At 55.2% G+C, this 21,722-nt stretch overlaps 1 protein-coding gene across 3 annotated transcripts in view; it reads right to left on the bottom strand.

Annotated features, from left to right (window-relative positions):
* Positions 1–233: 233 nt before the first annotated feature.
* The window catches only part of RNF220 (ring finger protein 220), a 238,801-nt gene continuing 217,312 nt past the window's right edge, over positions 234–21,722 (bottom strand). Inside the window, exons 1-11 of one of the 3 annotated variants that reach the window (XM_062191152.1) lie at positions 19,889–20,048; positions 19,733–19,775; positions 16,191–16,312; positions 15,767–15,899; positions 7,157–7,253; positions 6,874–6,960; positions 6,685–6,740; positions 6,487–6,565; positions 2,118–2,226; positions 1,920–1,994; positions 234–1,209 (exon numbers count right to left, since the gene is read on the bottom strand). In XM_062191152.1, coding sequence (XP_062047136.1) covers positions 1,138–1,209; positions 1,920–1,994; positions 2,118–2,226; positions 6,487–6,565; positions 6,685–6,740; positions 6,874–6,960; positions 7,157–7,253; positions 15,767–15,899; positions 16,191–16,312; positions 19,733–19,775; positions 19,889–19,942 — 927 coding nt within the window. In that variant the 5' untranslated portion in view covers positions 19,943–20,048 and the 3' untranslated portion in view covers positions 234–1,137. Of the gene's footprint in view, positions 1,210–1,919; positions 1,995–2,117; positions 2,227–6,486; positions 6,566–6,684; positions 6,741–6,873; positions 6,961–7,156; positions 7,254–15,766; positions 15,900–16,190; positions 16,313–19,732; positions 19,776–19,888; positions 20,049–21,722 lie in introns of those variants that run through there. The other 2 variants (XM_062191150.1, XM_062191151.1) reach the window with 2 other exon arrangements.

The raw sequence follows: 21,722 nt of genomic DNA, 5'->3' as shown, positions 1-21,722 counted from the left end.
AATGAGCTGACGATTCTGCATCGATAAGGAATTAACCTAGAGCCCCTACCCATCAATAGTCAGGAGCTCAGGTCCCCAGCCCCCTCTCCCCGACTCCAACCAGAACATTCCAGGGCTCCTGTAGAGACCAACACTTGCATTTCCCACCTACAGCTAAGTCCTGTCCCCCATACTGCTGCTGGGAACTAGCCCCTAAACTGCTCCAGTCCCCCCACATACACGCAGGCTGCAGCTCTTTATATTGGTTTAATCCATGTCAAATGTAGTTTACAAAGGGAAAGAACAAGTCCCTTTGTATAGAATATACAGACACAGCATCACACCATGGGCTCCCGGGGAGGTGGAGGAGCAACACTTGTCCCTGGGAACAGCAGCTCTACTCCCAGGCACGGCTCTCAGCAGAGGGCTGGGCAGCCAGGAGCACCCTCAGCCAGCCCTAACCTCAGCCTCTGCTTCAGCTCAGTTCCCGTTTTCTGCCCCACCCCAACTCCTTATAAAGGGCCCCATGAGCTAAGACTAAGGAGAGGATCATGTCCCTTGGGGCATGTGCCCCATGTCTGGGAGAAGAAATATATACCACTGAACACCGAGCACATGGAGAGGGAAGGGACATCACGGAAGAGGGAGAGGCAGGCACCCAAGAGGTGGATGGGCCGAGCCCCCAGCCAGTCCTGAAGGAGGCACTGCTTCCACGGGTTCTTAAAAAAAGAAGAAAATCATACAACCAAAGGGGCAGGGTGGGGTGGAGGGTGAGGAGTTGTCCCGTTTATACACAACATTGTAAACATACACGGTCTATATTACATGTGCTTCAGTCTGGTGTCTGCGAGTCTGTCCATCTGTCCGTCTCGGCGCTGGATCTCAGGAGCTTTGCCCCACTACTCCCCCACCGCCACCTCCCTGCCCCACCCTGGGAACAGAGGCTGAACAGGTATGGTCCCCAGACTTGGCGAGAGCCAGCAGGCAGGGCCTGAGCCTCAGCCCCACTCTGGCTCCAGAGTCCTGTGTGTACGTGTGTGAGTATGTGCATGTATGTACATGGGGAGCCTGTGTGCAAGTATGTACAAAGGGAGAGGGTCACTGTCAGAGGCTAGGGCAGGTGGGGCTGCCCGAGGCCAGGCCTGCAGGGGGGCTGGCTCACAAGTAGATCCTCCGCAGGTCTCCGGGCGCTGTGATCGTGTTGCACTGAGGGCACAGCTTCTTGGCTCCCTGAGGCGGAACAGGAAGGCTTTGGTCAGACACAACGGGCCACGTTGCTTGCACATGTGAGCACCTGGGCCTGCAGCCCCGTCTCTCTGCACCAGTGTGTGCTGGGACCTCGGTCCTATCGGGCAGGCTGGGGACGCATGGGCAGCCTCTGAGCAGGCAGGCGCGCTCCTGTGTTGGGGGGACGCCAGGATCAAACCGCCTGGCCGGCCCCACAGCGGGAGCCCCGGTAATGAGAACAAGGCTGGGTCCAGCTGTGGCTGCCGCGGCCCTAACGAGATTACACGCGGCCTTTGATCAGGACACAGAGCCCACGTCCGGGCCTTTTATTGCTGTCTCCGGGCGACATTTTAATGGCTGCTCCCGAGCGAAGAACAGGGGCAGAGGCAGAAGGAGCTTAGTAATGGGAGGGGGAGGGGCCGGGCTCGGGCCCTGCTTACCAACACACCAGCCTCCTCCTGACCTGAGGTCTCACCAGTATGTGTGAGCCAGTGGGCCTTCTGTGGGTGGGGGCAGGGCAAAGGAGACGCAGTGACCAGCATGGAGGGGAGAATTTAATAAACCCGCAGTGAGGAGGACGGGTACCCTGGCTTCTGCCTCTCTTCTCTGCTCCTGTGCTCCCACACCCCTACGCAGGCTCAAGCACAAGCATGGACGTCAGAGCAGTGTCCCCAACAGCCAGCCACCCATTCCCGACCGCAAGGCCACCTCACCAGGGTCCGCAGCCAGCACTCCTCGCAGTGCACGTGCCAACACTGGATGGACGTTAGGGGCATCGAATATGAGTCCTAGAGAGGAGGCAGGCAGGGGAGGGGTCACTCTGAGGCAGGCCCAGAACACAGTGGAGAGACCCTCCATCCCCAGGGGCACCGAAGCTGGGCCACAGGCACCCCAGGATTCCTTCTACTCACCATGCAGATGAGGCATTTGTAACGGTCCCCACGAGATAGCTGCCGTTCAAGCTCTCTGACCCGAGCCTTCAGGGCCTCAAATGTGGTCACGGCGGAGTCTTCGGTGATTCTGCAAGGGAGATGGCAACACTGGGAAGCAGGCTGGCAAGTTCCAGTCCCACAACTCCTCTGAATTCCAGAACAGTGCTTATGAACGTCTCTGAGACAGTCCCACTTCAACCCGCGCATCTGCAAACGCCACCTTCCAGAGCGGACTCCAGCCGGCTCCTCCGCCTCCATCTGGAGGAGGTTCTACGCAGGACACCTGGGAACCATCCTCAAACACTTTTCAGTGCCACCATCTTCAGCATCTCTGGAATCTTCGTTTTACCCTGACCACACCCCTAATCTAGCCTATGGATTATTCCATGAACCTTTTAAAGACTCCTCCCCGCTACCCGCCCTAGGCTGTCACTGCAGCTGCGCCACTTCCAATCTAGCTCCCTGCTAATGGCTTCAGAAAGGCTGTGGAGGATGGCCCAGGTGCTTGGGCCCTGCCACCCACGTGGGAGACTCGGAGGAAGCTCCTGGCTTCGGCCTGGTTAGCCCCACCTGTGGCAGCCATCTGGGGAGTAAACCAACAGATGGAAGATTCCCTCCCCCCTTTCTGTAATTCTGCCTTTCCAATATATAAACCAATCTTTAAAAAACAAAAAAGACGCCCCCACCCCGCCAGCCCCTCCGCTCCACTGCACTCTCCCGTTAGGAGAGGACTTTTACACTAGAAGCAAATGATGATTTCTGCTTCCATCATTTCACTCCCTCCCTCAGAGCAAAGTTCTACTAAGCTCCTCGGGCCAGCTCCAGCGCCCTTCAGCACAGTCATGCTGAATTCCCACACATAGCACCCTTTCCCATACCCTCGGCTGCTGGCGCCCCACTCCCCCCTCTCCTAACTCACCAGCTCTGCCTCAATTCCTGCCTTGTCCAGATGGGCCCATGGGGCTCTCATAGCTCCCCTGCTGGGCCTAGTTCCCCAAGGGCAGACCGCGAACTCACCTAGCACCTGCTATGGACACTGGCCCCACTTGATGCACGGGAGCCTGGGTAAGCACCTGCTGAATACAGAGCCTGTCCAGCCCCCAGAGAAGGGGAAGAGATGTAGGGACTGGATGGGTCCCACATAATCTTGGTCCTTTTGCCACAAGCCTGACTTCCCTCAAATGCTCCCTGTAATTTCTTCTGAGGTCTGTCAAATGCCCTGTGGCCCTCAGCCTGTTGTCCCAGCCCTGCACAGAAGATCTTGCAATTTTTCCAAGCCGCTTTGACTCTTCTGCTGATTGGGGCACGGCCAGGACTACCTCAAGGAGCCCTCCTTCCCCTCCTAAAACAAGTGAACAGGACCCAAGTGTTCGAAGAGGGTGAAAGCTGCTTCCTGGAAGAGTAGAAAAGATGGGACTGGAGATGGGCCTTAGGGAATAATAATGATGATAATACAAATAAAAGAGCTAAAAAATTTATTAAGCACTTACTAAATGCCAGGGATTGTACTGAGGGATTAATAATTATCTTATTTATACCTTACAAAACCCTCACGAGAAGATGCTAACATTTGCATGTTATGTATGAAGAAACTAAAGCACAGAAAAGTAGCTTGCTCAAGGTTCACGGTGGGGAGGGAGAGGCGGGGGGTGGGGGGTGGGACTGCAGCTGTGGCAGACCGAGTCCATGATCAACCATAACCACCTGACCCTGCCTCTACACTGGCTCCACTGGGAGGAGACGGGGCTCCAGGCCAAGGAGCAGCAGAACCAAAGGCTTAGAGGGTCAAGAGACCAGTCCTATAGGCTCACCTGCAGGTAAGCAGAAGGTGCTAAAGCGAGGAAGCAGATTGTGTCCAGGAGGACCTCAAATGCCATAATCAGGAAGCAAAGTTTATCTCACAGACAATAGCAAGTTGTTGAGGATGTTCAAAAAGGGGTGTGACAGGAGGCTGAGGTTTAACATGTATTTTGTCAAGACGCGACAGAAGGATGGTGGAAGTCACAGGGAAACTCCTAAGTGAGATCTGGTGCGGACAAGGACAGTCTCCTGTGGAGGCCTGTTCTGCCATCTTCGGGGGGACAAATGGCTCTAAAGCCTGAAAGCTCACAGGCGGTCTCTCAGTGCTGAACACAAGTGCTAATGGGGGGCGTGGGGAAGGAAATGCTAATATTTCATGTTAACCATAAACTTCAATCTTTGCCCTTTCTCTTTTAGGGTGCTGGCAGCCACCCAGACCCTAACTCCCCAGTGGCCATATTCCTGGATCAGGGATGCTCCAGATCCATTGCCCCATGAGTCCAGGCTCTGGGATGCTGAGGCTGTGAGACTCCAGATCCTTCTGGTACTCAAGGATCCCTGAGGGCTTCCATTCGGCCTCTGGCTCTGGAAGCTTTCCCCACCATCTCCCTCTTCTCAGGCTCCTGCACAGCTGGCTTCAACCCTGGCATCCTGTCCAAAGGCTCCTGAGCTGTCCCCCAATGCATCGCTGGTAAATTCCTAAATAAGGATGGGAAGCTGTGCTCCCTTCCTCTCCAAAGATCAAGCTAGGAATCTGCTGGGTCACATGTGGGGATTTCAAAGATGGCCACTCTCAACACCAAGGCCTGGAGCTGGTGGCAGCCTGCCCCAGAGTGGAGAACTAATTCCCAAGCTCCAAACCAGACAATGAACTAGAGCTAGAGAGGCAAGAACAAACCATCTTCCATCCCACCTCCCAGGGCCAACATCTAATTCCACAGCCCACCTATACTGGGTTTGCCCAGTACAGTCCTGGCCTCCAGCCTTCCCTCTGATGAAATACCCAGTCCTCTAGTCCCTGACCCTGGTTGGTTCTGAGCTATTCCTGATCCCTCTAGGGCATGAAGTAGACACTGCTGGAGGAAGCCACGGCATCCTGCCTTTCCCCTTCCCTGGGCTATCAAACAGCTGTAGGGCAGGGACCCACACGCTGTAGAGGAGAAAGAAAGTGGCATAAGGACTGCAGGGCCCCAACCTCAGCAGATCCATGCCCTTTGGGGGACTCTGCCTTTGACTGAGCCAGTCCCCCAGTTGGCCCAGTGAGTCCTGCCTGGTGCCTGTGCTCACACAGGTGGCAAAGAAATCCCAACTTCCCCCAGCCTTGGGTGGGTAGTACGTTCAGGGATGGCCACTGGCTCTGGCCCCACCTCCCCCTCGGGCGCCATCCCTGATTAATGATCTTGTCTTTCTGATTTATGAGCAGCCCCTCCAGACGAGGGTGGGCGCCCCTTACGGCCCCGCCCGCCTTGCTCAGCTGGAGTAGGAGAGAATTATTAAATAAACATCCATACGTCATTCCTCCACCACCCCCCCCCAGCTGGTTGCGCCGAACCCGTACGGCCCGCTCCGGCGCTGACACAGAGCAGCTGCGGTGATTCATGGGCAGCCGGGCCCTGCGCCGCGGCCCATACATCATGCCAGCAGCACTCGCAGCCCCGGCCGAGATAAACTGATCAACCACAACGGGCTGGAATGAATTTATGACAACACAAAATGGAGGGAAACAAATGGGAGGTGACCCTGGGCCACCGACCCGGCCCTGCACCGGCCCGCTATCCACTCTCCTGGCAGGAGGCAAGATGGAACACTGGCCCTAGAATGAAGAGGCTGCCTTTTAACCCCAGGCAACCTGGCCTCCAGTCAGAGGGAGGGCGGTGGGTGCAGGGAGTTAAGCAATGGCTAACACAACCAGCTCTGGGTAGCCTGGACTGGACAATGCCACCTCCTGGGCCCAGAACTGGCCTTGCCTGGGCTTCTGGAAAGGCCCTTAGATACCCAGCTGATATCAAAGCCTTGTGGCACCTGGGGATCCAGGTGAGGGGCTGCCCAGGCCTGGGAGAAGTGTTACCGGATCTCCGTTTTCCCTGCTGGAAAACCCAGGTCCCAAATTCCTATCAGAAACGATGAGACCCGATGCTCCTGCCTAAAACCCACTGCGAGCGCCACCCGGGACAAGAAAAATGAAACCAATTTAGCTCCCGATTAAGAAACAGAAACTGGAGATGAATCAAGTGCGCTGGCTGGGCTGGGCAGCCATACATCACATTCCCCGGGCGGAGGCCGCCGCAGCGGGCAGGCAGGCAGGCAGGCAGGCGGACTGCTCCTCCCTCCGCCAAGGCTCCTGGGGCCATGGCCCGGTGATCAATTCACAGAGTCACGTTTAGCACCAGCTGGGCTCCACTGCCGGCTGTGTGCCCAGGGCAGCAGGACCCAGCCACACTTGGGAGGGCCAGAAGTCCTGGCAGCAGGTCTTGCTGCTGGCAGTAGGCCTCTCTGCCTCCCCAGAACTGCTCGCCCTGGGAACCCCTGCCCTAGACAACATACTCACTTCTCGATGTCGCTGTTCTTGCAAGTCTTCTGCATGGCCTCCTGCTTGCTGCTTTCACCGTTGCTGGTGGACGGCATCTCTGTGGGGACAGAGGGGCAACTGACATTCTGGCCAGACTGGGTAGCACAGGTCAGGGCTTGGTTCCACCACCTAGGAATGCCTTTCCCCTCATCACTCCTAACCTGGGTCAGGACTTACCATCACTGGCCCATTTAGAGAACTCAGGCGTGATGCGGGTGCTGGGAGGGCCACCACTACGGGAGAGGAAGAAAGAATAAAGTAAGGCCTGAAGGCAGGCAGGACAGCCCTGACCCGCTGCTGGGGTGCCGGGATCTCTGGGATTCCTAGCCCCCCATCCCACCCGCCCAAGCCTATGCCCACACTTGCTTTAGGACTGCGCCCCGGAGTGCCTCTCTCTCCTTGGCTTCACCAGGTTCCTCGCCTGTGCAGGGGATGACATCAGCCTCCGTGTATCTGGCATGGTGGTCAAGGATACAGGATCCTAGTATACAGTAGGCCAAGAGGGTGCAGTTTTCAGGAGGGCTCCCCCTGGCCAAAGCTGGGACTCTGGCCCTGCAGGTGGTATGGCAAGTGCCAGAGTACACACTTTTCTTGTTCCCTTTGGCCTGTGCCAGCAGCCCCACCGTGCCCCACAGTGCCCCAAGGATACTGTGGCTTCCCATACTCCAGAGTGTCATCCCCATCCACATCCAAGTCAGCATCACTGTCAGGGTTCTCTTTGCCGCTGCACATGACGAAGCCGGAGCCTGTGGGAAGCAGGGTGTGAGGCGGACCAGGGGCAACAGAACTAGGCCAAGGGTGCCCCTTGTGTTACCTCTAGTTAGGGGTCAGGTCTGGGGCCAGGGATACGTAGAGTCAGATACTTGGGTGCTCCTGACTCAGAAAATCCAGTCTCTTCCCTTTGCCTACCTCAGCCTTCTCAGGGCACTGTATGCTGCTCCAAGTGGCCTCTGCTCAGACTAGCCCATTCACACACTATGCCAGGTCCTCAGGAGACACCCAGTCCCAGGCCTGCTAGCCACCTCTCTTCCAGGTCTAGGAAGAGCAGGAAGAGGACAGAGAAATTCAGATCTCAAAGGTCTCCTCCAGCCTGGACTTGGGCCCTCCTTATGTCCCATCACCCAACCTGAAAAGCCCATCTGAGGGGAGTGCAGGCTGCTAAGGACAATCACAGCCATAGGGTGGGACACTCAGCCAACATCCTGATTTTGGCCGCCAGGTCCTTGCCAGCAAAAACACCAGGCAGCTGTTCAAATATTTGGTGTCTGAAGCGCCTGACATTAATTATTCATCCCCACCTCACTCAGCCCAGATTCCTGGACAAGTGTAGTTATAAAGGGATTAGGAAGAGACAGGCGAGGTAGGATAGGCATGCACACCTGCTTCTCAAAGCAGTCCACGAGGGCTGGACTAAGGCTAAGCCAAGGGCCAGGTAGGCGGCTGACTCCTCTCAGGCACATTTGGCACAGCCACAGGCAGACTCTTGGCTAATGGGAAGGCGTGAGTCGCAGAGCCTCCACCAGGCCTGTGCACCTGCTAGGTGGTCTCTCAAAATTCCCCTTCTGATAGCCTAGGGTCAGGGCTGCAGGAGTCAGCCCCCATTCCTATTTCCTCCCAGTGGGTCTCAGACCGCACCTCACTGGCCAGCACAGCAGCTCTTGCCAGGGACACACACACACACACACACACACAAGATGGGCTCTGTGGTGAGTGGAATCCTGAGGCAGCAGTTTGGGGCCCTGCCCCAGCTCAGAAACTTCTTGTCCGTTCTTTCCACCCTGAAGTCCTTATACTCTCATTAGGGTGACAGTCTTGTAATAGACTTCCTCATCCTGCTTACCAAACAGCTGTGACTCGTCTATGCTCTAAAATTGACTATGGCTCCCCACCACAAGCACAGCCAAGCCCAGGCTCCTCAGCAGGATGTGGGAGACCTGGCATCATCCCTCAGTGCTAGACATGGACATGGAGACTGCTCACTTCACCCCAAACATACCTTCTCTCTTTTCGGTTCTTATATTCCGCACAGACCATTCATTCTCTCTGGAATGTTCTCTACCTTTCATGTCCTGAAAAGTCCTTTCCTGAAACTCTTTCTTTCTGATCCTCCTTCCCTCCACTGCTCCAGTTTCTGATCCCACAGATTTTACCTCGGAGCTGGTGTTGTGGTGTGGTGGGAAAAGCTACTACCTGTGATGACGCCTATATCCCAAATGGGTACCAATTCAAGTCCTGGCTGCTCCACTTCCCTATCCAGCTCCCTGCTAATGTGCCTAGGAAGGCAGCAGAGGATGACCCAAGTGCCTGGGCCCCTGCCCCACCATGGGACGTCTGCAGAAGTTCCTTGCTCCTGGCATAGGTTTGGCTCAGCTCCGGCCATTGTGACCATTTAGGTAGTAAACCAGCAGATGAAGGATCTCTCTCTGTAACTCTTTCAAATAAGTAAATCAATCTAAAAAACAAAAAACACCAAGATTCTACCCCTCCCAGAAAGCAGCAGCACCCAGGGAAGAACAAGGCTGGGCATTGCCTGGACTCCACCCTTCCTGCCAGTCCTTATTTACCCTCTGCTCAAAGGCAGCGACACACTTGAGGCAGCAGGCAGGTCAGCAGCAGGGCCATTAAGCTGAGAAAACACCAAGTTACAGCTCTGTCTCCGTTCACGGCCAGGTGTCCTGACAAGCAATTCCTGCCTTGTGGGTGAGTGGCACCTCTATAAACCCTCTGACAGTTTGGGAGACAAACTCCGCCATCAATCAGAATGTAGCTATCAGGTTCACTTACAGCTTGCGCCCCCCGAAGCCCTGCCAGCCCCCCTCTCCTAACTACATGCAGCTCAGCAGCCAGCCTCACATCTTCTCTTGGCCTGGCCCTGCCCTGCCTTGCCTTGTAGGTAGGGAAAAAAGGGAGTAGAAAACCTTGGCACCACTCCAAGCTCAGTATGTCTCTCATGGCAAAGAAGAGAAAGCAGGACAGCCGAAGCTGCCAGGAGAGTCCCAGTTTCTCAACACAGAAGCAGCCCTGTGCCGGAGTTCTCTCCTCTGCAGTTTTACTGCCTGCCATACCCGGCCCAGGCTGGTAACTCCAGCGGAAAACAAGTACCGTGGCTTCTCCAATCCTACCCGCTTCCGCTTATCCTCATGCCTTCAGACCGCCTTCTCTCTCCTGCCTAAAAGCTGTTCCCTTGTTAGTCTGCACACACGTAGCAGTTGCTCTATAAATCCTCACTGAGGGAATGGAATGTTTCCTTCCACATCCTCCTCCCAACTTTTATTCAGGACATCCTGTGCATGGCTTGGTGTTGACACTGACAGCATACTTTCCTTTTTTTTTTTTTCCCCCCCACAGGCAGAGTGGACAGTGAGAGAGACAGAGAGAAAGGTCTTCCTTTGCCGTTGGTTCACCCTCCAATGGCCGCTGCGGCCGACGCACTGTGCTGATCCAAAGGCAGAAGCCAGGTGCTTCTCCTGGTCTCCCATGGGGTGTAGGGCCCAAGCACTTGGGCCATCCTCCACTGCACTCCCGGGCCACAGCAGAGCACTGGCCTGGAAGAGGGGCAACCAGGACAGAATCCGGCGCCCCGACCGGGACTAGAACCCGGTGTGCCGGCGCCGCTAGGCGGAGGATTAGCTTATTGAGCCACAGCGCCGGCCAACTGACAACATACTTTCCAGATCTGGTCCCCACCCTCCAGGTGCTCGGAGTGGTGGATGAGACTGCCCCAGGTACTCACACAGAGCTGTCCCTCTCTTGGTGTCTACCCGAACTCTCGTCCAACTCCAAGAGCACATTTATTGCCAAGTGTGGTCACTGTCCCTCCCCAGATGGAAAGCTGCAAGGGTCCCGAGTCTGACTCACGGCTGTGCTGTCAGCGTCATGCAGCAGAGCCAGCCAGGCCCCATACCACAAACCCCAGCAGTCCTGGCCCAGGAGGAAGCCAGGCACGGTGAGCTGGTAGCCTGGAGGACACTCTCGGGTCACGACCTTCTATCAGATTCCAGCTCCCCGCCCTGACCAGTCAGGCAAGAGGGACAGCGCAACCCCTCGTCTGCCAAGGAAAAAGCCTGTCTGCCTCTGGTCTGATTGGTTTACTCTCACCTTGACCCAATCCTGCAGTTAAGACAGATGCTGGGAACCTCGCCCTACCCCCACAGGTGTTCAGAATAGGCTGCTGCTGCCAATTTCTCTCCTGCACTGCCCCAGCCCACTCCAACCTCCTTCCCAGCACATTAAACTTTATTTTCTTAATGAAATGTCACTTGCTGACTTCTGGCAGAATCATAATAAAAAGAAACGGCCATAAAGCCGTTTTATGCAGACAGCGCCCCCGCCAGCTTGTCCCCCTCCCGCTTGGAGAAGGCGGCTCCACAGTCATTTTATGTTCTCAGCTGCTAGAATATCCCAAGCCAGTACTCAGAGGCAAGATGGCACAGACAGCTCCTTTCCAAGTCTCTGGCTCCTCTTCCATGTAGCTCCAGGGATACCAGGCAAGCTGCCACTCCTGCTGCTGCTATCCAGGGAAGGCACGTGGCCCCCAGGTCCTCTGGGTGGATCTAGAGAACCTGTCACTAGAGAGGCCTCTTGCTATGACTCTGCCCCACCTTACGGTGGAGTCAGGTCTGGGTCCCCAGCCACAGGCAAACAGCCTGATGGTCAATGATGCCCAGCGGGTAGGTGCCAGAAGTGTCCAGTCCCAGGACAGTAGGAAGTGTGAAAAAAAAAAAATCTCTTCCTTCCCTATGAACACTTGGCGATAATAGAGAGAGAGGGTTAAGTGCAGAAATGATCCGCAAGTTTACATTTTATGAAAATGACCCTTCTCCTATAAACTCATTTCTTCCTGGGTCATTGAGAAGGGAGGGACCAAAAAAAAAAAAATCAGTGTTAATTTAATCAATTGATCAGATGATCGATTGAGAAACTGGAGATGGCTGTTTACTGGGGCAGTAACGTCCTGGAACCTGAAACCACAAAAAAAGAGCTATCGATTTCCTCACCTGCTGCTCCCAACAAAACCAGAACCCAAGGGAGAGCAAAGTCTTGGGGCCCTCCGGAGGCCTGTGCTCTCCAATGGGGAGGGCAGGGGCAGCAGCTTCCGGCGAGTTTTACACTGGAATTAGTTACAGATGCAGTTACGGTGTCTTGTGTAAACGCCATCGATTGGGGAGCTGACAGTCTGGGGAGCTGCGATGCGGGACAATCAATCGGCCTGCAGTGTCACCTGCCACCTCGCTGAACAGTTGACAATGCAATTATCCAGTGTGGAGGCAGGGAGTTGGCGTGTGTCAAACGCACTTAGCCACTTTCCGGGCCTCCTCGATAACGCGTTTCACTGCCTCACGTCAGGAGAGACGCAGAGAGACAGACGCCGTTTAAAACCATTGATACTTGCTCCTTCTGCCTGCACTCCCTCTGTCCCAGCTTAACAATTGTGCTCCAAAAGGCGATTAAATCCCACCAGTCGCCACAGGGGACAGAAGGTGCCCTGCTCCTTGCCACCTCTCCTTACCCCTCCCAACCGGCAACAGTCATAACTAAAGGTGACCGGGAGTAGACGGCAGCAGCCCTAACCCTCTCCATTCCAAGACTGCTTCCAGCAGTGAGCTGTTCCAACACCTGCCTCTGACTGGGCCAGGCAGCAGGGCTGTGCTCAGGGCCACTTCTAGCATCTGGGCTCACATCTTTAGAGAAGCAACATGTCAAAGGGGCAGCAGCCAGGACAAGGCCTATGTGCCTGTGCCCTTGGACTCAGACCTTTCACTCCATACTCCACTGTCTGGTGCTGAGGTTTTACCAAGTGAAGAGCTGGCTAACATATGTGTGCCGAAGTTGCCTTGCCTGTTTTCTCCATGATTTCTCATGCTGTGCTACTTGGAACTAGTCTAAATCTAAGACAGGAACTTGAGAAAGACACTCTCTAGGTGGGGATATGGGCCGGACAGAAACCCTCTCCAGCTGACTGTCTTAGCTGTCCTCACCCGTCTCTAACTCCACCTCTGTGATTCAAAGGGTTCTGATGCTGGATTCTGGCAATGCATTTACCTTCAGGACTCAAAAGATACACTGAAGACACCTTCTGTTTCCTTTGCAGCCTCCTTGGAAATCCTTCCATCTCCCTACTCCTGTGCCCACTGCATCACGGGCACCCCATTCAAAACCAATCATTCTTATGTCCTCTCTGCAGCCTGTCCCTTCCTGATATGAGGTCTGGGCCCCAAAATCCAGATGGGTGAATTCATACTGGCAACCAACTAGAGGGGCAGAACCATGGCTCACCATCACAGGTCCCTTCTCCAGGATCTCGGAGCTCAACCTGGGAAATGAGAGGAGGCAGGGCTCCTTCATCACACACCTCCTCTGACTACAGTCAGGGGCAGGGCTGTCCCAGCACTGGGTAACCAGCTCTTCCTTGTGGCCTGCTTCTGCAGCCTGCAGCCCCCTGCTCCACCCCTGCACAGCATGGTCCCCCAGGAGAGCATCAGCTCTTTCAGGGGAACGTCGGTGAGGCTCTAGGCTGTGTGAGCTGCCCTTTATGCCAACAGCAGTGGCAGTTAGAAAACCCAAGGTCTGGAAGGATAATGGACAGCTGAGGTCCACAGCCTGAGGATTTCTCCCAGACCTGGGAAGGCCTCACTGCCTCCTACGTACCAACATTTCTTCCTACATTCTCTCTTGAAATCCTTACCTATTTCCATTTGTCTTTTAAAAATCTACTACCAGCTGGACCCATCTTGGGTGCTCACTCTTCTGTTTGGTCCTGCATGTTGGCCTGAATTACCAATTGCCAGCACTGCTAGGCTGAGGTGTCTGGGCTGACCCCTCAGAAACCACAAGCCCCTCTCCCCACGGCCCGCTCCTCTTAGCCAAGTGTCTCCACCAAAACGCTTGCTTGCCCACTGCCTCCCACAGCAGATTACATCCGAGGGACCCGATCTGATTCATCAGAGCAGCTCCCAGGGGGTCTGGTGGGAAGCTTTGCTGAGGATGGTGAAGGGGCTCTAGCCTGGGGTGATCGGATACAGGAACTTATCTGCAATTCTTCAATTCTTTCATATCTAACAAGGACAGCAATCTCTGTTCTGTCAGCACGCACAGTGCAGCTTAAATGGGCCCCGCCGCTTGCCTGCTCGTCCTGTCTCTGCCTCCCTCTCTCTGAAGTCGGCTGGGCAGCTTCTTCAGCTGGCGTTATCACTCCCTCTAACCGGTCTTGGCAGGCAATCTAATTCCTCCTGAAAAGGTCACCGCCATTTTAACTGCCTTTCAATCACATTAAGCACGCGCTGCCCGGCTTGCGGCCCGGCCCGCCCGGCGGGCGATCAATGCGCTGCACTGACACCAGCCCGCCTGGCGGGGCCACACCCAACCCCCCAAGAGTTGGGGCCTAGTGGTCCTGACCAGGGAGGGTAGGCTGACAGATGGCCAGCTACAGCAGACAGGGTTCCAGGGGCAGAGGCAGGCAGGATCAGCCAGGGCCTCCCTTTGATAGCCGCCCCCACTGAGGAGCCCCCTCCACTCCTCTGCGCCCCGCTCTCTGCTTCGTGGCCCCCGCTGATCTTGCTGTAAAACAGCCTTTCAAGTCTGCCTGTCTTTTGACTGCACTAAGCTGTTTAAGAGGCGGCAGCGGCTTCTATCAGGAAAGCTGGAGCAATTCTCTGCAGATAAAGGCACCTCCGGCCCGCATTCCCTCTTCAAGTCTCACTCTCATTCTCGCTCTCCAAATCGCTCAAAGAAAAGCCCCCTTTGAACTCTCCTCAGGAATTCTTGAAAGGAACAACCTCACAGTGTAAACACTCAGGGAAAACTGATACCCGCCCAGGGCCTAAGAGTCCCTCATCCGACTCCACAAGTGCATCCCAGCGCAGGGGAAACACTTTGTCAAATCAGCAGGCCCTAGCAGCCTTCTTCCCCCAAGCCCTGCCTGGTGCCCAGAAGCCATCAGGCCCAGTTCTGTGCCAAGAAACCTGACAACGAAGTTGCCACAGCCATGGAAGACGTGAACAGCTGCCAGCAGAGCTAGCCCAGCGCAGCATCCTGCAACTGACCCCATGGGGCGGCCAGCAGACACCTGTGTGTACAAATCACAGCCCCATGAGCTCTGCCACTCTTCCAGAGCCTCAGACACTCCACTGCTCCAAGACAGGGCCAGAGAGAAATGTCACATAACAGGGTCCAGCTCAGACTCAGGAAACAGTGTGGTCTAACCTTCCTGACTGAGGACTTGGCTTGTTCCCAGATGCATGGCTAATGTGAGAGAAGCTCAGAGGCATGACGTCCCACGTGGGCTCTCAGTCCCACCATAGGGGCCACTCTGCACTAGGTGATACTGCATGGCCAGGTAGTGACCCCAAGGAGATGAGGCGCTCTTTCCAGTTGCTACGAGATTCCCCAGGAACCACCCACAGCGGTACTCCCAGGGGTGTTGCCCAGAGAACAGGAGGCAGACGGGAAGCAGACTGGCTCAGTTAATGACCAAAAGCTGCAGTGCCAGCTGTGCTCACGCACAGGAGGAGAGAGTTGGAGGCCAGGAAGCAGACAGCTTCCTTTCCTTTGAAAGGCAGGCAGACTCTGGGTACCCAACAAATTCTGTCTGACCTGGTGGTGGGGTGGAAGGCAAGCCACAGCCCTGCAAGGAGTGGCGAGGGCACTGGAGATGGGCAGGTCTCTGCAGACTCTTCTGCAGCAATCGGGGAGAGCCCCAGGGAAGCAGAGTAGCTGGGCCCAGGTCTCTCCCGCTCAGGGCAGAGGGCACCCAGGGAGAGGGGATGGGATCAGTGCTAAAATTAGATTTGCCGATGAAGCTCATGGGAGGTCAAATTTTGCCATAACTCACTCTCTCCTCTGTAACTGATTTCCCTGACATGGGGCTGAGGAGGAGGAGGAAGAAAATCCAATGTGTTTGCCTGGAAGCCCTCAGGGCCCCCAGTGCTGGAGGTGTACAGCAGGTTGCTGGATTCTCATTTATCAGCCTTAAGAGGGATGGAGTGATAAATGCATAACCGTCCCTTTAATATTTTATGCAGGTGCTAACGCGGCTTGGCTGTCACCTTCAATGCATCACCCGAGGCTGAGAGCCCCCCTCGTCACTCCTAGCTTGCAGCCTCACAATTCCATTTCCCCACCCAAATACATCCATTTTAATATGCACATCACAGGCAGACAGCCTGGTCACAAAGGAGCCCGGCCAACAGCAGGTTCCACGTGGTGGAACGGATGACCAGCCACCAGAGTGCCACTGCCTCAGAGTGTCAGCTGCTTGTACCTCGGAAGCCACCTTCCAGAAGAGTGGTGGCTCGTATCCGCTTCTGCCCACACCACTCATACTCCTCAAAGCGGTTGCTGTTCTCGTGTTCGAGGTCCACAGCGTCCTCCTCAGCCATGCAGGAGCCTTCCCTCTGTGAAGAGCAGAGCGGGGTCAGGCGGGGCCCAGGCTCTCCCGCCCTGCGCCCCCGACTCTGGGGCTCCTTTGAGGTAAAAGCCAACCTACAGGTCACAGACCTGAGCCTCTTCCCCCAAATTTTCCACTGGAGCCCCAGGGGAGAGTGAGTGAGAGTGAAAGCAAAAGAAGAGAGCCAAGAACCGAGAAGCAGCTGCTGAGACCCCAAGAGCCCACAGACTTAGGGGCAGTGAGTGGCTAGAGTCAGGGGAAGGGGGAGAAGGAAGGTGGGTGGTGATGGCCCCTCTACCTTTGAAAGGCAATGCTCCACATGCCTACTCATCTCCTGCTCCGATCCTGCCAGGGGGCGGTTGCACAGGGGACATACCTGCCCTTCATCTTGCTTCCTCCGTTTCATTTTCCCAATCCGAGCTGCATGAAGAAACCGAAAACAAAGCACAGAACAAGCAGTCACTGCAGCTCACAGGGTCCCAGTGGAGCCGACACATCCTGACCTGCTGCCAGCCATCAGCTCCTTTGCTTAGTGTCTGATCTGGCCCTCTCTACAGCACCTCCTGCTCCTTTTGGGGCTGGACCTTGCAAGAACATCTGGGGAGGAGACTGGTGCCAGGCCAGGAAGTGTCCATTCTTGGTAGCAGCTGGCCATGTTCAACCTATGCTTCCCTATCTGCAGTGCTCAATAAGGTCCATGGGCAGATACTATGGATCTCCCTAAACGGCTAAGACCATGGGTTCTTTGGGTATTAGGATATATAACTCTAGGAACCATCTCTTGGCCAGAACCCAGGGTTCCTCTAGGAGCCCGATATGGGATCTACTAATTTCTCATCAGCTACAACCTGCTTTGTTCCAAGACCAAGAGCCTGAAGTACAACCACTAACATCTCCTTCCTAGAATCAACCCAAGAACTGTTTGGATGTCAGCTGGTCCCATTTTACAGGATAGGAGGCTGAGGCCCAATTATAAAGGTATAGATGGTCTGGATCAGACCGTGGGCAGCTTGGTCAAAAGAGGCAAGGTGCCTTGAGAGAGCAGCCCTTATTGTGCCTACCCACAACTCTTCCATCATTTCTCATCAGTACAGAGGGGCTGGGAAGCCCCAGAGGCAGGGGGCTGCCTGCCATGCCGTCCCGCAGGGGGCTCAGTTCCAAAGTGCACACTGCAAGCCCACAGCACTGCTAATTAATGCTGAGAGATGCAATCATTTCTAATTAGCTCACTAATCCCTCTCTGCAGCCCTCCTGTCACTGCAGCAAGAAGGGGTCAAAACAAGGGACTCTGTTCCCTCTAGCCCCTCCCAGGATGTAACAGAAGGACCAGAGACAGCTACTGCTGAGCCCAGACTGATGGAGGGGAGAGAGACAGGAAGAGATTTCTCATGGACAAGGACACTGGCTCTGATGGGAAGTTCATAAATGCAGTATGGGACAGGAAACTTGGGTAAGAGTTGGTATGTTACAATTTAGTTTCTACTATGTGCTCAGAGCCAAGTACCTTACACAAGGTAGCTCATTTGCTTCTATATCCTAAGGCTGGGTTGCATTATGCCATATTAACAAAGAAACCTGAAATTCACAGGGATCAAGGCAGTTGTCTAAGTAGCAAACAAGTAGCAAAGCTAAGAGGAAAGCAGGCCTTACTCCACAGCTTAGAATGCTCTCTTGTTCCAAGAGTCCTTTGACTGAGCAGCACCAGCAAAGACTGACCCCAGGGGCCAGTGTTGTGGTATAATGGGTGAAGCCACCGCTTGTGATGCCAGCATTCCATATTGTTACTGGATTGAGTTGTGGACGCTACACTTCCGATCCTGCTCCCTGTTAATGCGCTTGGGAAAGCAGTGGAAGATGGGCCTAAGTGCTTGGGCCTCTGCACCTATCAGGAGATCCAGATAAAGCTCCAGGTGCCTGGCCTTGGACTGGCCCAGCCCTGGCTGTTGTAGCCACTTCGGAAGTGAACCAGTGGATGCAAGATCAGTCTCTCTTTTGCTCTGCCTCTTCCTCTCTGTAATTCTGCCTTTCCAATAAATAAATCTTAAAAACAAAACAAAACCTGACCCCTGCGAGCATGCCAGGGGCCCACCTCCTGCCTGCTGAGGATGTGAGGCCAGTAGCTACTCCAACTCCAAAACAGAGTAGCCCTAGAAGACCTAACCTGTACGGTAAAAGCCATCATTCCACCAGAACCGAGCATGGATTTTCTGAAACCTCGGTCTGTAGCCCGGCCCATCTTCAGTTATCTACACCACAGGGACTTGACTCTGTTCCGGTGCCCCACCTGACTTTGTGGACAAAAATCCACACCTCTTTGCTTTGACTGCCCAATCCTTGGAATCTCAGGCTCAAGCAGCCTTGACACTCTAGCTGGGCTGGGCTGGAAAAGGGATGTGAGACATCAGAAAGGTATTAGGCAGGGAAGATCAGTGAGTTCTAGGAGGCCAGAATGGGGCAGTGTGCCAATGCCAAGGTTCCTCACTTACCCTGACTAGAGTCCTGCAGGAGTGCCTCCCTGTGTAAAGTGACAGATACTGTTCAATGACCAAATATATAAATGAGTCTCACAGAACTGCCAAGGAGGGCCTATCACTGGATGCCCTCCTTGCCCGGAACACTAGGCCAGCAGACGACTCGTTCTATCTCCAGAAATGCATGCTGATGGACTGGGTTTCATGTGGAAATTCTCAGGTAAGCCAGGTAGGTTCGGTTTCTCCCTTGCCATTTATCCTCTGAGGCCTGCGCTAAGCTTGCTGAAGTGTGATTGGGAAACTTCTGTTGTCTACCCAGAGACCGCCTCTGAGTAGGAGGGTTCAAACAGTTACCAAGGAGGCAGCGCAGCATGGATGGAGAGGCACAGGCTTTGCAGGTAAACAATCTTCGGTTCAATCAGGGCTCAGTCACATCCCAGCTGTGTGATCTTAAACAAATCACTTTCACCTTTCAGAGCCTGTTTTCTTATTTACACAATGTGTATAATACTAACCTCTCAGGTGTTGTGAGAATGGTGCTTAACATGGTGCCAGTCTATAATGAATGTTCTCCCTTTTCCAGACTGGGGCTCAGCCTAGTAGCAGAAACCAAGTGATAATAGCTGGGGATCTTGAATGTCCATGGCCCCGCTCACTTACCAGCTGGCCCAAAGACCCTATGCCCCTTACAGCCAACCCCCACATATACCACACCCCAGTCAGCACAAAAAGCTCGGATCATTCAATTGTGTTCAGCAAACAGGAATGCTCCGGAGGTTTGAATCCAAAAGGGGGCCGCCAGGTAGTGCATATACCGCCTGCTTTCAGAGAAGGCCTCTAAGAGCTGTCGGGCCCACGCTGATCACCTTTGTGAAATGTGGGCCGGCTGATAACTCAAAGAGCCCTGGGATGAGTTAGTTCCTGTTGCCGTGGGAACTCCAGATCTCAATGCATTGTCAAGTCCCAGCAGAGAGGCTGTATTCACACTACTGGGCACTGATTAAAAACTGGAGGAAAAACATTCTCAGCGCCCTGCCGGCTTGTATAGTGAGGTCCCAGCAGTTTGCAAATTCAAAGCTGCGCTCCCGAGTGAAACTGTGTAGTTTGTTCCTCATTCGCTGTCACTTATTGCCCCCCAGGGTTCTTCGGGGCCTTTGGAGAGGCTTGGGCAAGAGCTGGGAACCATAACCTCCATTAGGCAGACGGGGAAACTGAGGACGGCAGCCTTGGTTTGCACATGCTCAGGCGCGGGGACTGAGAAGCCACTGGGCCCCGAAGCCGAAGAAACCCAGAGAAGCCAGGAGCTGGCAGGCGGTGAGGGAGGGAGGAGGCCGGGGGTGGGGCGGAGGGAGGGGCCGGCAGGACTCACCATTCAGTCGGGTCTGCCGGTTGGCTCGCACTCGCAGGAAGGTCTGGGAGAAGATCCCGGGCAGATGCAAAAGAGAACAGAGCGTCAGGCCCCTACCCCAGCACCGTACCCCGGCCCAGGCCTGCCCCGCCCCAAACGGCCCGTAAACAAACCTACTTCCTCCCTCCCGCCGGCCCCCCTGCTCCGCCGGCCGCTCCGGGCCCTCGGCATAGCCGCCGAGGGCTGCTCTAACGGGACCCCGTGGCCACGGCGCGGTGCCGCTCCAGCTCCGGCCCCCGGCGCTCCGGGCCCCGCAGCCGCCCGGCCGGCGAGGGCGGCGATGCGGGCGGATTCCCCCCGGCTGCCCGGCGGCGGCGGCACCTCAGCTCCCAGCAGCGGCGGCGGCCATGTTGGCCCTGGTCACGTGACCGGCCGCCGTAGCGCGCTGGGGGTGAAAGTTCACGGTGTGGGGCGGGGGCCGGCCGGACCGGGACCAGGAAACTGTCGGTCGTACCCCAGTAGCTACCGGCTGGGATCACTTCGGGCTCCTCCCCCCGCCCCAAGGCCTACCGGCCCCAGTCTTAGGGCAGCGGGGCACCTACACCCCGCCCCACGACCCCTCCCACTCCGGGGCTACTTCCGTCCCATGGCCCTGCCCCGCTCTGGCCTCCCGCCTTGCGCGGTGTCGCAGAAGCGAGCTCTTTTCCTGGGGGGGGGGGAGGAGGAGTCGGGATCCTGGGTTGTCCGCGAGAATCCCCACTGCATGCTCCCAACAGTCGCCCCCTCCCCCAGCTTCTAGCCCATCACGGGCCTGTCGGAATCCCCTGGAGCGCACCACAGGTGCTCCCAAAGCTAACTGATCTCAAGATCCCCCAAGCAGGTGCTTTCCTCCTGGGTTCCCAGTGCACAGCGGGATGCTGCCATCTGCTCAGGTGTGCCCACGCAGTTAACTTGGCATTAACTCTTGACCTCATGTTCAATCCTCTAGACTACGGGAGTCCGCCTTCAAAGATCTCTCACATTTTCTCATTCCCACCTCTATCTCCTACTCATCTTTCCAGGTTTAACAACAACAAAAAACCAAAACTCAGCCTCCCCTAAGAGTACTTCGGTCCCTGTACCCTCATGGCTTGTATACATTTTTATCAGCGGAATGACCTACCACTCCAGGGTTGGGGCTCCTAGGAGTCATTGGGGTGAACCCGGGGCACTAGACATGGGCAAGACCTGCCTGAGCGTTCCTACAGTAGCTACACCTTCGTTGTCACTGCTCTTGTTCATAATCTCAGCCACTCTCTGGATGGGTAGCTGTCTCCTATCATCTGGTCTCCAGTGTCCCTGCATCCATCCTCTCGCTAGGTACACTGTGATCTTTCTATTGTGCAAAATTAACCCTGTTGCACCCTTTAAATCTTCCTGTGGCCTCCACCTGGGTCTGCAGCACACATACGGGCCTGGCTTGGCCTGCTCTGCTGGTTCTGGAGACTTACCCCTCCTACTCTCTGCCTTTGCCCTGTCTGCAGCTCTGAGTGCCCCGGGCTCTGGGCAGGCACCTTCCGTGCCCCTACATCTGCCCTGCTAATGGTTAACTGTTGTTCCTTCTTCAGCACTCCAGCAGGCCTAGTTTTCCCCTCAAGCCTGGGTTTGTTGTTTCCTCTCAAGTTTTGACTGTTCCTTTGCTTCCCTCTGATCGTGAATATTTTGATTGTTTTATTTACTTGTGCCTTCTCCCTGGGAGGTTGTGTCTTTCCACCCAGCACAGAGTCTGGCGTGAGGTTATCAGTGGGAAGGGGAGGAGATTGATGTGAGGGAGCAATCTGGGATGCAGGGCCAGTTAGACGTGAATTCAAGTTCTGAATCTCATAATTCCTGTGTCCTTAGAAAAGTCACTTCCCCTCTCTAGACCCATTTCCTTAACAGTAAATTAGAACAGTGACTCCTAGCTTGTACAGTTGCTATGAGGGTAAAGTGAGGTGATGGTTAAGAGGGTTAGGTACGCATCAGGAGCTAA

The sequence above is a fragment of the Lepus europaeus genome, chromosome 5 (assembly GCF_033115175.1).
Source record: "Lepus europaeus isolate LE1 chromosome 5, mLepTim1.pri, whole genome shotgun sequence".
NCBI lineage: Eukaryota > Metazoa > Chordata > Mammalia > Lagomorpha > Leporidae > Lepus > Lepus europaeus.
This window is presented reverse-complemented; position numbering and strand designations above follow the sequence as displayed.